The sequence below is a fragment of the Cricetulus griseus genome, chromosome 7 (assembly GCF_003668045.3).
Source record: "Cricetulus griseus strain 17A/GY chromosome 7, alternate assembly CriGri-PICRH-1.0, whole genome shotgun sequence".
NCBI lineage: Eukaryota > Metazoa > Chordata > Mammalia > Rodentia > Cricetidae > Cricetulus > Cricetulus griseus.
Window position 1 is genome coordinate 87,169,604 of NC_048600.1, and position 16,779 is coordinate 87,186,382.

At 38.4% G+C, this 16,779-nt stretch overlaps 2 protein-coding genes across 2 annotated transcripts; both read right to left on the reverse strand.

Annotated features, from left to right (window-relative positions):
- Positions 1-3,089: 3,089 nt before the first annotated feature.
- LOC100766438 (olfactory receptor 1) lies at positions 3,090-4,064 on the reverse strand. Its single transcript, XM_027426169.1, has one exon. The coding sequence runs from the start codon at positions 4,032-4,034 to the stop codon at positions 3,090-3,092; it is 945 nt and encodes a 314-aa protein (XP_027281970.1). The 5' UTR covers positions 4,035-4,064.
- An 11,462-nt stretch (positions 4,065-15,526) lies between these two features.
- On the reverse strand, positions 15,527-16,471 carry LOC100766145 (olfactory receptor-like protein I9). The gene has a single exon (XM_027426168.1). It carries the CDS (start codon positions 16,469-16,471, stop codon positions 15,527-15,529), a length of 945 nt encoding a protein of 314 aa, XP_027281969.1.
- Positions 16,472-16,779: the final 308 nt, after the last annotated feature.

The following is a 16,779-nucleotide window of genomic DNA, read 5'->3' on the forward strand; positions in this document are numbered from 1 at the left end:
AGTTGATATGGTAGAGGCCGGCAAGCAGAGTAAAGGTAAATACAGGAAGAAGTCACAGCATATACAGCTTCTAATCACACATCCCTGGTTCACAATTTTCTTCAATTAGGCACCCCTCCTACTTTTTATCATGTCCTTGTGACATCATTTCATGAGTCGGTCTAGGTAACAATTCATTCACTAGGTCATGGACTTTATTTATGATCTAACCACCTCTAGAAATGCCCTCACAAACACTAACTATGAAGAATTAGAAACAATCTTCACCTCTCTCCTGTTGAGTGTGTCAGGAAATGCAGCACAGACACATGGATATAACTCAGACCTAAAGTACAATGAGATATTGTCATTTCTAGCAACAATAATGGGAGGGAGCAAAGCTAGTTATGCTAACGGAGAAAAGCCAGGCACAATAAGATGGGTGTCATGTGACTTCATTCTTAGTTGAATTTTTGAAAGTTTATCTTGTAGAAGTTGGGAGTTTAATAACTCCAGATGCCATGGGTGAGGGAGGCTGATCAATATATTCTAAGAAGACATAAACCAAAAATTCAGGTATACTATTGCATAGTAGGATAACCACAGGCTACTGTTTAGCTCAAAAGACAACAAAGAAAGACTTTGTCAGTTTTCATCATGAAGTGGTAAATATTTTATATTACAATCTTGCTTAACTTGATTTTAAGTCCCATGCAATGTATTCACAATGTAATGCTTTTGTCAATTCAAAGTAAAACTAAAAACTAAAAATATTCTTAAGAGACATTCTTTATAAGGTCACTGTATATATCAATTTATTGTAATCTGTGTCCAACCTATTTTTCATTGCTATTGACTATGGGATCTATTTTCAAGGTGACAGTGCTTAATTTAATATTAACTTTATATTTTATCTCTGATAATTACATTTTACTAAGACACTGAGATTTTGGAGTGATATGTATGACATCAAAAAATATACAGAGAACAGTAAGATATTTCAGAACAATACTCAAAGTAAAAGGCAAAATTCAAAATTATATGCATTATAATCTAGTTTTGTAGACAAGAGGCCACTTAAGCAATGGAGTGAGAGGTATTATCATAAATCAAGTAATGGAATAAATGATTAGGAGAAATATTAGACAGAGTACAGAGCTTAGTATTGTGTAAGTGTTGAATATTGAGCTGCCTATGGACCCTTAGGGAGAAGTTTCCACTGCCGAAGATACATGGGATAGTAAGAGCCTTGGAGGAAGATTAGCTACATATGGAGGTGTGCATTTCAGCATAATATCTGAGATGGTGAAATAAGTGTTGGCATTGCCCATTCTGAGGGACAATGAAAGGAACAAATGGGCCAAATTTCAAATCCTGGCTCATATCATGTGACACTAAGAGACTGGAAAAATGATTACTCCTTTCCTTTTGAAGTAGGAGGAACTGGGAAAAAATGCAGACTCAGGCAGGTTTCTGTATTGCTAAGGGTCACCCATGGACACTGGGTGATGGGGGAAGGTGTTGAAATTCAGTTCTTAGCCAATAAAACACTGATACAAAATGAATTATATGCATATATTAGAAAAGGAAAATATCAAACAGAAGGAAGGCATAATGGAAAATTAACTTTATGTATGCTTCTTAGCTCCTTTTTACTGATTTGTGAAAATAAGGATGCCTTGAAAAACAATAGAAAAACAATTCAGACTTCAGTGTTAGCTAGGGTTTCTATTGCTGTGAAGAGACATCATGACCACAGCAACTCTTGTAAAGGAAAACAATTATTTGGGTCTGTCTTACAGCTTCAGAGGTTTAGTCCATTATCATTAGGGCTGAGCCTGGCAGCATGCAGACAGACATGGTGTTGGAGAAGGAACTGAGAGTTCTACATCTTGATCACAGGCAGCAGCAGAAGAAACTGCTCTCCTGGACATAGCTTGAGTATATATGAAACCTCAAAGCCTGCCCCTAGTAGTGTCATGATTCCTTTAACAATGTCATACCTACTCCAACAAGGCCACTCCTCCTAATAGCGTCACTCTCTATGGGCCAAGCTGCCTGGGTACGGCCTATATCAGTCCTACGCTGCAGGGGCCATCTATTCCAGACTGATGTATTTGGGGCTTTGATCGGAACCAACTGAACAGCCCCAGGTCTGACCCTGAGTGGGGGAGTGTGGATAAAGGAAAGCCTAGCTATCCAATGATGTTAAGAAAGAGACAGAGACACCTGTCATCTCAGGAGGGCTCTCAGTCAATACTGGAGACCAAGGTTTATTCCAGCATCCTCTAAATAACTATCCAAAAGCTGAGGTACTGGCAGAAGACATCTATTATCATGTATATGGAGCTGATACCAAACATGTCTTTTAATCCTAGAGACCTTCTAAACTGTACATACTGACTAGCATTCAGGGTGGGCATAGGCCTTACTCAGGCCTAGGTCTTTTGTTATCAAACTAGGAACCATTCCACTCCATGGTCTGGCCATCCAGAAGTAACCAGCCAACATCTAAAAGACAATAGGAGTTCTGAGCCCCTAGAATTCTTGGCTGGGCTGAGCATATTCCTGAGAAATTGCATTTGGGCCCCGACACTCAAGCATTCAAACACTTGAATCTATGGGGGCCATTATTTTAAATACAACATCAAAATAAATAAAGGATACATGGAATTAAGAAATAAGATAATGCCAAAATTTGTGAATAAAGAACAAAAAAGCCAGGCAGCATAACAAGTTGATGTAATTCAACACAATATCAGCAATATTAAAATACAAGTACTATTTAAACAGGATAGCAAGATCAAAGCAGAAATATGGTCAGATGTTACAATCCTGGAATAACTTCATTATCAAAAGGAACAGGAATCCAAAAGAGTAGTACATCTACACTATAATTTTTCTAGGACCACATGGGCAAGACAATGAGAAAGTTGATTCTGGTCCCTCCCCTTGTTAAAGTACTTAGCTAAACTTCCTAATGTAGTGGGCACTTAGTATGACCTATGAACATGGTGGGCTTTCATGATGGGAAAATTCTGCAAAATACTCTAATATTCTTATTAATATGTTTATGGGATGAAATTTTGTTAAATTTCCAAGTTTTACCATCATAAGTTTAGTTGAACTTTCTTTTTGCAAAAGATTCTTTCTAGAGCCCCCTTTATGTCTCTGTTCCTCAGGCTATAGATGAAGGGGTTCAGCATGGGAGTCACCACTGTGTACATCAAAGACATGACAGTCTCCTTCACAGTAGAGTTATTAGCTGAAGGACATAGGTAGAGACCAATGACTGTCCCATAGAACAGTGACACCACAGACAGATGGGAACCACAGGTAGAAAAGGCTTTATAGATACCTTGAGAAGAAGGGGCCTTGAGAATGGAAGACACAATTCGTACATAGGACATGATAATAAGTGCAAATGGAAGGACAAGAAAGATGCTGACCACAATAAATATCACCACCTCATTAACATGGGTGTCAGAACAGGCCAGCTTTAGCATAGCAGACATGTCACAGAAAAAGTGAGGGATCACATTGTCGTCACAGAATGACAATCTGGCCATGAGCAGGGTGTGCAGCATGGCATGGAATGTGGTCAGCACCCAGGACAGCACCAACAGACTCACACAGAGCTTGGGACTCATGATGCTGGTGTAATGAAGGGGGAAGCAGATGGCCACATAGCGGTCATAGGCCATGGCCACAAGGAGGAAGTTCCCAAGGTCTCCAAAAAACAGAAAGAAGTATATCTGTGCCAGGCATCCTCCATAGGGGATTGATGGGTCTTGGGTCTGCATGTTGTGCAGCAATTTGGGCATTGTGACAGAGGAGAAGCAGAGGTCAGAGAAGGACAAGTTGCTGAGAAACAAATACATGGGTGTGTGGAGATGGGAGTCCAGTAGGATGAGGATGATGATGATGAGATTCCCCAGGACAGTGGTGAGGTACATGGTCAGGAACAGGGCATAGAACAGGTGATGGTGCTCTGGGGGGATGGGCAGGCCCAGGAGGAGGAACTGGGTGATGACAGTTTGGTTCCCTTCCATCATTCTGTCTCAGGTACCTTTAAGAGAAAACATGGCATCAGCTTTCAAAATAAATGTGTTCATGTCTTCCTGTTAACTATTTGTTAAGTGTTCAATAATATCAATTCCCCCACCATCACAAAAATTGCATAAGACTCCCATGTTTGTTACCTCTATAATAATGATGATTGAATATTGAATTCTTTCTTCCATGTTCTAGTGTTCATTACTTCCTAAATATTTTATGTTTTTGATTTTGAGATACACAGTTCATTGTTTTTTAAAAAACTTATCTGCCTAATTTTTCAACATTATTCTATGAATATTAAACAATAAAAGTTGGCTCCTTTTCTGTTAGTATCTCACATAACCATGGTCCTGAAGGATTCTTTCTGAGACAAATTTTTGGATTACCAATGAAAGTGGTCTCTTTTTACTTATAGATTCTGTACTATATTGTTAATTAATTATCTTCTCTGGGGTGTACCATAGGAATCTGCAGTTCAACATATTCCAAATATGTTGGGGCCTATGCAAGGGCAACAACAAATGGCTTTGGAAATCATGACTATGCCTGGGAGTCAGCAAAAATTGCACTCAGTGAGTCTTGGCGAGGCTGAGCCCCAAGGACTATATGTCATGAGGACATCATGTTAGTGCTGAGCATAGCTCTGTTTGTTGCCCTCATGGTCACCACATCCCTCATGATATATGGGTTATATGAAAATTCTCAGTGGTTTCTAGCCCCTCACTGGGCAGTGTTACTGGTACTTACAATAATAGTGATTGACTTTTCCCAAGCATTGCTGCTGGAGTGGATTAATGATTCAACCACTACCCTCAAAAAGAATTTAGACATGTACAATTGTTAGTTAAATTAGGTTAAGATGTTTTTGCTAATGGCTTTGAGGTAGAAAGTCTTGGGAAACAATTTAAAATTTAGAAAGGCACACTTTTATTATTTGAACAAGGGACTTGTTGAGGTCAGGAAGCAAGAACAATGGCAGTCTGGCTATGGCTGGCTGATGTACCTCTCTTGCTAGGATGGGTTGGTGATCAAAGATGATGGTTAGTTACTTACACCCATTTCTGCCCCCAGCATCCTGATATGATTTAATAAAAAACTTTTGATGAGTGGGTATGCATCCTGAGGATCTAAATAGAGATGACTGATTGTTTTTTCATATATAATAGTATAGATTTGTGATTCTCTTAATTTTTTTTATAAGTTTACTTTTTGAGTTAAACAATAAAGTTACGGATCATTTCTTTGCAACTGCAATATGCAGTCTGCCCATAAAGAGAACTGGCTGAGGAAAAAAAAAAACCTTGCTTGGTTGCACTTTGTTAATCTACAACAAGTTGCTTGGACATGAATGTATGTGGGTCCTTGGGGATAATTTGTTTTTGACCTGCAATATGTAGAATGTTTAATCATGTAATGGAAATAAGAACTGTGCTGTTTTTTTTACTTGTACTCATTGTAATCATTCACTTAAAAATAGAATGTAGCCACATTTTAATTTTTATATTGCTCGAAAGATTTTTCTGTGGTACATAAAGTGTAAGGGAAAAATGAAGAAGTTATGAAGAAGTCAACAAAAAAGAGGAAGAAGGGAACCATCAGGGTAGAACAGAGCAGAAAAAGAACAGAGAAGAACAAGCAATAGAAAGGGTAATAAAATGAAGGAAAAGCTTTTTATCCTTCAGAAAAGAGCTCTGTGTTTTTCTTGTCAACTCTGTATCTAATTCCTAGTCTCTCCGACATGCAGAAGGCTTGTCCCTCTGCAAAAATACATCTTAATGTCACTCACCTCTCTCTGGACCTCCTACTCTCCTGCTTTTATAGCTCACTAAGAGGAATTCCAAATTGCACCACAAGCATGAATTTTAGCAAATTAATTTATATGTTTTACCTTCAATCTAGGATGTCTGATAGATTCTTCTCCTTGTTCACTTGCTGTTCCTCCATGGTTTTCTAGAAGACCATATTCATAGAAGACTGTGACACCTTCTGTCTCCTGGAACATCAAAGCAGATGTTTCCTTTGTGTTCGTTTCTGTGCTATCAAACCTTTTTTTTTTTTGAGACAGGGTTTCTCTGTGGCTTTGAAGGCTGTCCTGGAACTGGCTCTTGTAGACCAGGCTGGTCTTGAACTCACAGAGATCCACCTGCCTCTGCCTCCCGAGTGCTGGGATTAAAGGCGTGAGCCACCAACACCCGGCTCAAACCCTTTTTCAATATGTTTCATCCATACAATGGCATCCTGAGATGGCAATCTGGTGTTTTTTTCCTGATTATTGCTTCATGGGGATTATCATTGCTCTTTAGGAAAAGGCAGTATCTGTAGCATACTCATAGCCTCAAATTTTCAACCTATTCTGCAGTAAAGCTTTTGCTAGAAGTTATAGTATCTTGTTTGCAATTCTCAAAACTTGCTATTCCTTATTAATATCACTCTTTGTTATCTGTGATTTCTCCACCCAGCATATCCTTCACCCAAATTATGAAGTAGTTATTTCATCAAACCTTGAACACCTGATGAGACTGGGGGAGGCCTGGTACCATGTCCCAAGCAGCCCATCCTCTCTGCACTGCATCTGATGCCTCTGATCACTGTTTCATAGCTGATTTCACACAAGACTGCGAACTCTGTGCAGAAAAGTCTCTATTTGCCTTCATCTTGTAGCAGGGCTAATACCTGGCGTGAGGCTTGGTTGAAACCAATGTTTCCTGATTATATCTTGGCTGTGCTTCAGCCTCATATTGATTCATTTAATTGAAAGTCATAACATTTTCATTTCAATTACAATACTCTTTAAAATATCTTTTTAGGATACAAACTTACTATATGATAATCTAGCATGAAAACTTTACATTCTGTGATGAATTTCATACAAGAAATTTTGTATTTCAACAATCTGTGCGTAGGTCAGATGTAGAACTTTTTCCCTAATGTTAGTGACTAAAAATAAATTTTTTATTCTTTTTCTATTCTGAGAGTGTCATGGAAGTTGATGTAGAAAAATGAACATGAAGATTATTTCTTATAAATTATTGAAAATAAAAAAGGATATACTTGTCTCAAAATTTCTGGGGATTTTCATTCCACATCTGTCCAATTATGACTGGCTCATTAGACACACCAACTTTGGTCCTGATACTAAGTTTTGAGAAACATCAGTTTTAAGGTTTCTCTGAAGTTTCAGTTCAACTTTGTTACTATTTTAGTGGGCACATTTAAATGAAGGTTACCATTAACACTGTAATGAGACTTGTACAATAAACTGAATGATATCAGAAGAATTTCTACTCTCCTGAAGAATTTTGCCTCCAGACTGCTTAGGACTTACAACTTCAATCGCTAGTATTTCAGGGATTCCACTCTGCTGACTGTTCCTGCAGATAAGGGCTTTATACAACTAAGAATGTCCTCCTGTTACATTTCTTCTGGACAATCTTCTCTAATAATATTCAACCTGTCTCAACTCTGACAAAGGAAACGGAGGAGGAGTCTTAAGAGATGTGGGAGGGCTGGGAATGCAGCAACTCTTGCCTAGCTGTATGTCTAAAGTACTGTGTTTGATGTATAGCATTAAAGAATAAAAGAAAGAAACATATCCCCAAACAAGCAAATGAAAGTGAGGACAGAGGAAGAGAGAGAGAGAGAGAGAGAGAGAGAGAGAGAGAGAGAGAGAGAGAGAGAGAGACAGAGAGAGAGAGAGAGAGAGAGAGAGAGAGAGAGAGAGAGAGAGAGAGAGAGAACAGAGACTACATGAGTCAAAATCAAATGCTGGGATCTTCATCCTGTTGGTGTTTATGGCATTCGTTGTTTGCAAATTTGAGTGTTACAAAGGGAAGAGACATATAGGAAAACTCACAATGGTTCTGAATTCTGTTTTTTTTCTGTGAATGATTGGAATTGTTTTCTTGTGTAGGAGCATGTGGAGTAATCAGAAACCAGAGACCTCACCTGGAGTTATTGCCCCTGATGACCTAATGACTGTATCTTCTTCAGCTGTGAAACATACAATTTTTAATCTGTACAGCATGTGAAAGTTTTAATAGAAGTGTCACTAAAATGAAATATGCAACTAACTCTTCACATAATAGAATAGACAAGGGAGGAATAGCCCCAGATCTTCTGAAACAAGTACATGCTTCCTTTTATATTTACAATAATGTATTTAATAAATTAGTCATCACATTTATTTTTCCATATCACATTCAGTGATGCTCACTGAATAGAAGCACAAGGAAATTATTTTTAGTCACCAATATTACAGGAAACTGTACACTTGACCCACTCAAATAGTTTTCATAATCTGAAATTTTTGTCTGAAATTGATCGCAGATCCTGATTATGCACTGGTTATGCCTCTGAAGTTCAGACCCTACATGACAAATGAGCACACAGATGATGTCAATAGTACTGTTAGTGGACTGTATTTAGGAACAGTTGCATCAATTATTATTAACCACATAGATTTTGAGCTCTGTCAGATAAATTTAATTATGGTCTTGGGTATTTTAACTTCTTCATAATTTATTAAAGCTCCATAGGTGAAGTTATGTTAAAGAAGATCTAAAAACTGCAGAAGGTATTTATGTTAAAGCTGATGTAAGAACCAATAGGCTGGGCATAGCGGTTCATAATTAATCACAGCATTTGGGAGCCTGAGGCCTTAAGATCACCTTGAGTTCCAAGCACACTAAGGCTACAAAGTGGGTCCCTTTCTCAAAAATCCAAGCAAACAATGTACTGCAATGATATGACCTTTGAGAACTTTGCATAAGGAGCGTTTGTAAAGAAGTCTCTTATTACTAAAGAGATTATAAATGGTGTCCATGAAGCAAAATACTTCAACAATAGCAAAGTCTTCCGGGGAAAGAGATAATAAATAATTTTAGCATACCTGAGAACTTGTGCTGCACAACATCATAAACCAATATCCTCAGGCTATAGGAAACAGCTCATCCTTACCAGAGTGCACAGGAAGATGCCCTTATAAAAGACACCACTTTCCTTTATTCACTGTAGACAAAGGTTATATCAAGTCCCGTAGTCATCCTCTAACTCTGCACCTCTGCTTCTCTCATATCCCCTTCTAGTTATCTTGAGCCTAAGAGGCTCTGCATCCCAGAGGAGTCCAGTAACTCATTAAAGATAGTAATTACCCAGGGCCATTGTAAGACCAGTTTTCCTAGAGTCGTACAGTGGTGACTGATCATCACCACCAATTTCTATACTTAAGGGATGGTGGACTTGGAGAGAAACTCACGAATGGATGCTTATTTGTTTACTTGTTCATGTGGGCTATTCTCTGTGGAGTGGGGAGGGAGGCATGAGAAAGTGTTTGCAAAAATTCCTAGTAATAATCAGAGACCACAGTGATTGATAAAATGTACATTAGATATTACAATTTTCTAAAGAAACCACAGTGGCTTTTAAAGATGCACAATTTGGAAATGTTCCCAGGTAGCAAGCAGTCTGTCAGTATAAGTTCACCTCCTGTGAATCAGGCTACATGAAGAATAGTCATGTTGCTAGGGTGACTCAGACTTCTGTGACCAATTTCCCCTCTCTGCCAATATGTTAAAGACAGGAATAAGACAAACACTGGACTGGCCCAGACCATGTTTAATTTTTACTCTAATTAAGATATAAAAGAAAAACCCAGATTCCCACCCCTTTTGGTTACTCACTTTTTATCCTTACTTCTTTAGGAAAATGTTGAAAACACTGAGTCACCATCCTCCTAACTATTCTCTGTAGGCTTCCCTGTATGTCCTACCGCCATGTCTAATACCCTGCCAATGGTCCTGAAGCCATAGACAATTTGTGGTTTCTTACTCTTTGACCAGCTTCATGTATGTGACAATTATCAGCCAGATAAGGTTCTGTACATTGAAGATGTTTATCCATGGGGATTTGAATTCTTTCTTACTTGTATTTATTGGTTGTTAGATATGATAGTGATGTCTATTTTTGGACATGCAAATCTAATTTTGTATAATGGATTCCATAGGACTTAAATTATCCCAACATTCAATATACATTTACTAGACCTTGAAGTTCTACTCCAAATATCTTACATTTCAAGAACACTTCCCACAAAGTAGAAGAATGGAAAAAAATTCAATACACAAAATCCAATTGCTTTCTTACATAGCAATAATAAATTTATAGAGCAGGAAATCATGAAATAAAATCTCATTTATGGCAGCTTCAAAAATTACTTAGGTGGGGAAAGATCTTAAAATTGAAAAATTTAGAAACACTGGAGAAAGAAAGCTGGGATAACCAACATCTAATTTGACTTAAGTCCTGTTTGATAGAAAGGAATTTATGCCTGGTACTCTAAAACTTAACCATCCTCCCATAGTATAATTTCTAGCTGCATTCAATATGCATATGCTTATATCCTCAGGTAAGTGTAGCTTGGGAACCTACCAAGGAACCTTCAAAAATAAGGCAAACGGAGACCATTTTAGAAATCCATGACTGGCCAAATGCAGAGAACAACTGAGTATGGTGCACCCAAACCATATAGATATATCTGCAACACAACTCCTGCACCTCAGATTTAGGGGTCATTGTAGAAGAGTTAAAGGACCAAGACATCTGCCACAAAATAGTGTTTCCAACATATGACAGAGATGCTGCACCTGTGAAATCTCAACAATGTGGCTGCATAAATAAGGCTATCAAAATGACAGTATCAGCTGACCTTCTGACAGGAATGGGTGAATATCAAAAGGTCCCACCTCTAGATGGAAAGCTTCAGGCAACTAATGACTACTGAGAGACGGAGGATCATTTTTCACCAGGGATGAGCCCATGATAGTTTGGTTATCCAGTTCATAGTGATCAGCTCTTCACACATATATGTATGAGCAACTCAAAGTCGACTCAGTAGTCTATATTGATGTGCGTATATGCTTACATATATACACATACAGCAATAAAGAAGTTACAAATTTGTGAGAGAAGTTGGGAAAGTGGAGGAGTTGTGAAGGGAGAAGAAAGGCAAGAAATGATGTAAATATAATATCAGTGTATGAAAATGTCACAAAATATTTTAAAGTAATAAAAATAAATCTTTTAAAAAGTAAAGTTAAAAAGCAAGCCTCAGTAAGATAAAAATTGCATGTTTCCTCTCATTTGTGGATCTTATCTTTTTTCCTTTTTTAAAATTTAAATTAGAAACAAGCTTATCTTACATGTCAATCCCAGTTCCCTCTCCCTCCCCTCCTCCCCTGCCCTCAACCAACCCCCTATTCCACCCCCTTTCTGCTTCCCTGGGAGGGTGAGGCCTTCCATGGGGAATCTTCAAAGTCTGTCACATCATTTGGAGCAGGTGCTAGGCCCTCCCCTGTGTATCTAGGCTGAGAGAGTATCCCTTTATGTGGAATGGGCTCCAAAAGTCCATTTTTATGCTAGGGATAAATACTGATCCTCTGCCAGAGGCCCCATAGATTGCCCAGGCCTCCTAACTGACACACATGTTCAGGGTGTCTGGGCCAGTCCCAGCTATCAGTCTGGGGTCCATGAGCTTCCCCTTGTTCAGGTCAGCTGTTTCTGTGGGTTTCTCCAGCCTGGTCTTGACCCCTTTGCTCATCACAACTCCCTCTCTGCAACTGGATTCCAGGAGTTCAGCTCAGTGTTTAACTGTGGGTGTCTGCTTCTGCTTCCATCAGCTACTGGATGAAGGCTCTAGGATGGCATATAAGTTAGTCATCAATCTCATTATCAGAGAAGGGCATTCAAGATAGCCTCTCCTCTGTTGCTTAGAATGTTAGTTGGTGTCATCCTTATAGATCTCTGGACATTTCCCTAGTGCCAGATTTCTCTTTAAACCTATAATGGCCCCCTCTATTATGCTATCTCTTTTCTTGCTCTCCTCTATTCTTCCCCAACTAATCTTCTTGCTCCCTCATGCCCTACTCTCTCCTCTTCTCCCTTCTCTTTCTCCTAAGAAACTTCCCTCTCCCTTCCCCACATGCTCCCAATTTGCTCAGGAGATCTTATATTTTAAGAATTTATTCTATTATTTTTTAACTATGCATGTGTGTCTGTATGTGGATGCCCTCAAAGATCAGAGGCATCATATGCTCCTGGAGCTGGAGTTACAGGCTTTTTGAGCAACTTGGTGTGGATACTTAGGGCCAAACTCAGGCACTCTGCTATAGATTACATGCTTTTAGCTGCTGAGACATCTCTCCAGCCCTGATCTAAGATTATCTGTCTGTCCATCTGTCCCTCCATCTTTGTGTCTGTTCGTCTGCCTATCTAAAATATATCTATATCTGTATCTATCTATCATATATTTGTCTATCTATCATCTATCTGTTATCTGTATATCTGACTCTAAACTTTGAAATTGCAATAGGAAAGTAAGTAAAACACTTCAAGGCATAAATAGGAATAGGCTAGGACTTTCTCAAGAGGACTCCCATAACAAGGAAATAATCCCTAGAATAGAGAAGTAGGACATAGATTCAAAAGCTTCTTACCAACCTGTAGGGTCAAGAGATAGTCTACAGACCGGGGAAATATTTTTTTCAACTACATATCAAGATATGATGAATATCTAGGATATATAAATAACTGAAAGTAACTGAACAATACAAACACCAAATAGTCTAGTCAATAACTGAACAGTGATTCAATAGGCAATTTTGAGCAGAAGAAACACAAAATTGAGAACAAACAGCTGAAAAAAGATTTTTTTCTGAGTCTGGGCCACTTCACTCAGAATGGTTGTTTCAAACTCTGTGTATTTACCTACAAGTTACATGATTTCATTCTTCTTAACAGCTGAATGATATTACATTATGTAAATATACACATTTTCAGTATTCACTCACTAGTTGATGGCCATCTAGCCAAGTGGTTCTCAACCTGTGGGTCATGACTCCTTTGGAGTGTTGAATGACCCTTTGACTGGGTTTGCATATCATTTAACCTGCGTATCAGATATTTACAATATGATTCATAATTTTATGGTTAGGATTGCCACACATAAAGAACGGTGTTAAAGTGTTGTGGCATGAGGAATGCTAAGAAGAACTGATCTTAGATGTTTCCGTTTCTTGGATGTTTTGAATAGAGCAATAATGAACAGGGATGGGCAGGTATTCTGTGTTAGGATATGGAGTCATTTGGGAACATAGCCTGGAAATATACAAATGGATAATATCTATTATTTTTGTTGTTTATAACTCATTGATTTTTATATTTGTAATTAAAATATAATCACATGACTTCCCCCTTCACTTTCCTCCCTCTAATATATTCCCCTCTCAAAGTGATAGCCTTTTCTTTTATTATTGTCACATAGCTATTATCCATCCATCCACCCACCCACCCACCCACCCCCCACCCGTCTGTCTGTCTGTCTGTCTATCTATCTAAAACTATCTAAATAAAATCTGTTGAGTCCGTATTTGTTGTTTGTGTGGATATAGTTTCAGGGCTCATCACTTTGTATTAGGAAACCTAACAGGGCTCATCCCTTGAGAACCCAATTCTCTCTCAGCAGTCAAGAGCTGCTTGTAGTTCTTAGTCTAGGGATGAGACACAGTGAGATTCTTCCCCCTTCCATATTAGCACATCTACTAATATTGTCGTTTTCAGGCATTGGTCAAGCAGACATTCTAAGAAAGGCAGTCACAAAGCAGACTTCCTGGTATTCTGACTCTCACAATCTTCCCACTCCTTTTTCTGTGATGTGCCTTGAGCATAGGATGCAGTAGCTATGTTGCCAATGTATCCACTGAGGTGGGGCTCCCCAGAGTACATTGATATTTGCATTGTGTACAGTTGTGGCTTCCATAAATTATTTTTAGATAATTTCACATATGTACAACTTTCATCCCTACTTCCCTAACCTCCCTGACATATCCTTCCTTCGCACGAATCTCTTTTCACATTTATGACTATTCATTTTGTTTTGCTGTCAATTGAGATTAATGGGTACAGTCCATGTAACCATGGGTTTGGAGCTATTTGTTGGAGCCTGGTTGGCTCAGCTATGAATGTGCTAATAAAGATGGTGACTGCTGACTCTTGGAGTCTGTTAACAGTTAATAGTTATGAAAAACTTGATGGGGCCTCATGTGCCCCTCTATCTTCTCTAACATATTTCTTTTTGTCCTTCTTTTAAAAACATTTATTTTTGATAATTTCATAAACTTATAGACATAACTGGGAATAGGTAACCTTGAGAATGGGAGAAAACATATGATAAAATTAGCAATACATACTATACAAGGAATTCTTAGAACTCACTGCAATCCACTAACTGTCCAGAAGCTCTTTAGTTTGATATAATACCATTTGCCTCTCTTTGGTATTGTTTTGTGCTTTTTTGTTTGTTATTCTGTCTGTGTTCACACCCAAATATTGAAGTTTTTCTCTGGTGTTTCCTTTTAATAATGGTCTGCTACTTCCAAGTCTTATGTTTAAGACATCAATTTCTTGGACTTCAGTGTTGGTTTTTCTAAAGATTCTTTTCTTTTTCTTTTTCTTTTAAAAGATTTTATTTTTTATTATGTATACAGTCTTCTGCCTACATGCCAGCAGAGGGCACCAGATCTCATTCAAGATGGTTGTGAACCACCATGTGGTTGCCGGGAATTGAACTCAGGACTCACAGAATAGTCAGTGCTCTTAACCCCTGAGCCATCGCTCCAGCCCAGGCTTCAGTGTTTTAATAAAATTTTATTATTATGTTTTATTTTTTATTATTTAAAAAATTTAAAAGTTAAATATATTTTGATCACATTCTTCCCCTTCAAATCCTCTTCTCCTCCCTACTCTCCCAATTTTAAGTTATTTCTCAAAAAACAATCAAATATAACAACAACACCCCTAAAACCAAGGAAACAAAAGAAAAACATGTACAAAAGATAAAACAAAGCACCAATTGTAACCAAATATTTTTATCTGACTTAGAGAAAATACAATCAGTTGTCTCTGGCTACTGATTAATACCAAGTATAGAAAAAGTACAATAATTAAAACAATATACTAAAGTCTTCCAAACACCTGTTAGGAGTCAAGACAGGCTATAGACATACATAGACAATGAAATAAAGAAAGAGTCTAGGGAATTAAGTGATGTAATTATCAAATGGCAGATTGAAGAAAGAGCATATGAAAGACTGGAAAATGGCTGATGAGATATTTGGATGTTATTAAGTACTGACCTGAGATCATGGAATATACATTTAGAAGCACAGAGTCACAGCAGACATTTGGACAAAGAGAGAAAATCTTGGAATAACCTTGGGGATTAGAAATAACTTTTAAGTCTATACTACAATTTCCAGGACCACCTGGACAACACAACAAGAGCATATTTGGGTTCCCAAACTTATTGCCCAAATTAAAATACTTATGTAAACTCCCTGTGTTTTGTGTATTGAAAGTTATGTGTGGGCCCTTTAAACAGAAGCATCCACAGTGAGGAAAACTGGAGGACATTATATAAAGGTCTGACATATTACCATCATAGGAAGGAGGGAATTTGCTTTTTACAAACAGCTCTTTCCAATGCTCCCTTCATGTCTCTGTTCCTGAAGCTATAGATGAATGGGTTCAGCATGGGAGTTATGATTGTGTACATCAAAGACATTACAGTCTCCTTCACAGGAGAGTTATCAGCAGAAGGACATAAGTAGAGACCAATGACTGTTCCATAAAATAGTGACACTACAGACAGGTGGGAGCCACAGGTAGAGAAGGCTTTGCTGATACCTTGTGAAGAAGGGACCTTGAAGATAGAGAAAACAATTCTTGCATAGGAAATGATAATGAGAAGAAAAGGAAGTACAACTATAGGGCCTCCCACAATAAATATTACCAATTCATTATCATGAGTGTCAGAACATGCCAGTTTCAGCAGAGTAGACATGTCACAGAAATAGTGGGGGATCACATTGTCCTCACAGAATGACAATCTGGCCATGAGTAGGGTGTGTACCATGGCATGGAATGTGGTCAGCACCCAGGACAACACCACCAAACCCACACAGAGCTTAGGACTCATGATGCTGGTGTAACGAAGGGGGAAACAGATGGCCACATAGCGGTCATAGGCCATGGCTACAAGAAGGAAGTTCCCAAGGTCTCCAAAAAACAGAAAGAAGTATATCTGTGTCACACAGCCTGCATAGGAGATGGATGAGTCTTGGGTCTGCATGTTCTGCAGCAACTTGGGCATTGTGACAGAGGAAAAGCAGAAATCAGCAAAGGACAGATTGCTGAGAAAGAAGTACATGGGTGTGTGGAGACGGGGGTCCAGTTGGATGAGGATGATGATGATGAGGTTCCCCAGGACGGTGGTGAGGTACATGGCCAGGAACAGGGCATAGAACAGGTGCTGGTGCTCTGGGGGGATGGGCAGGCCCAGGAGGAGGAATTGGGAGATGACAGTTTCGTTCCTTCTGGTCATTGGTTTACTCCAATGCCTTTTCAGAAAAAAGTAATAGTTCCACTTAATACCAAATGATGATGGAAATATTTCAAAATCATTGGATGATGAACAGAAGATGTAACAAATTTACATGCTCTACAAAACATCATCATGATAAGTATGCTGTCCAGATCAATATATCTATATCAAAATTTACTAAGGGCTTATTAAACTCTAACATATTTTACTAGCCAGCTCTTTCCCAAACAGTTTTTTTCTACATAATTCTGGTCTGAAATAGATTTCTTTTTTATTTATACTTACCTGTATTGTCATCCTAGAGAAAT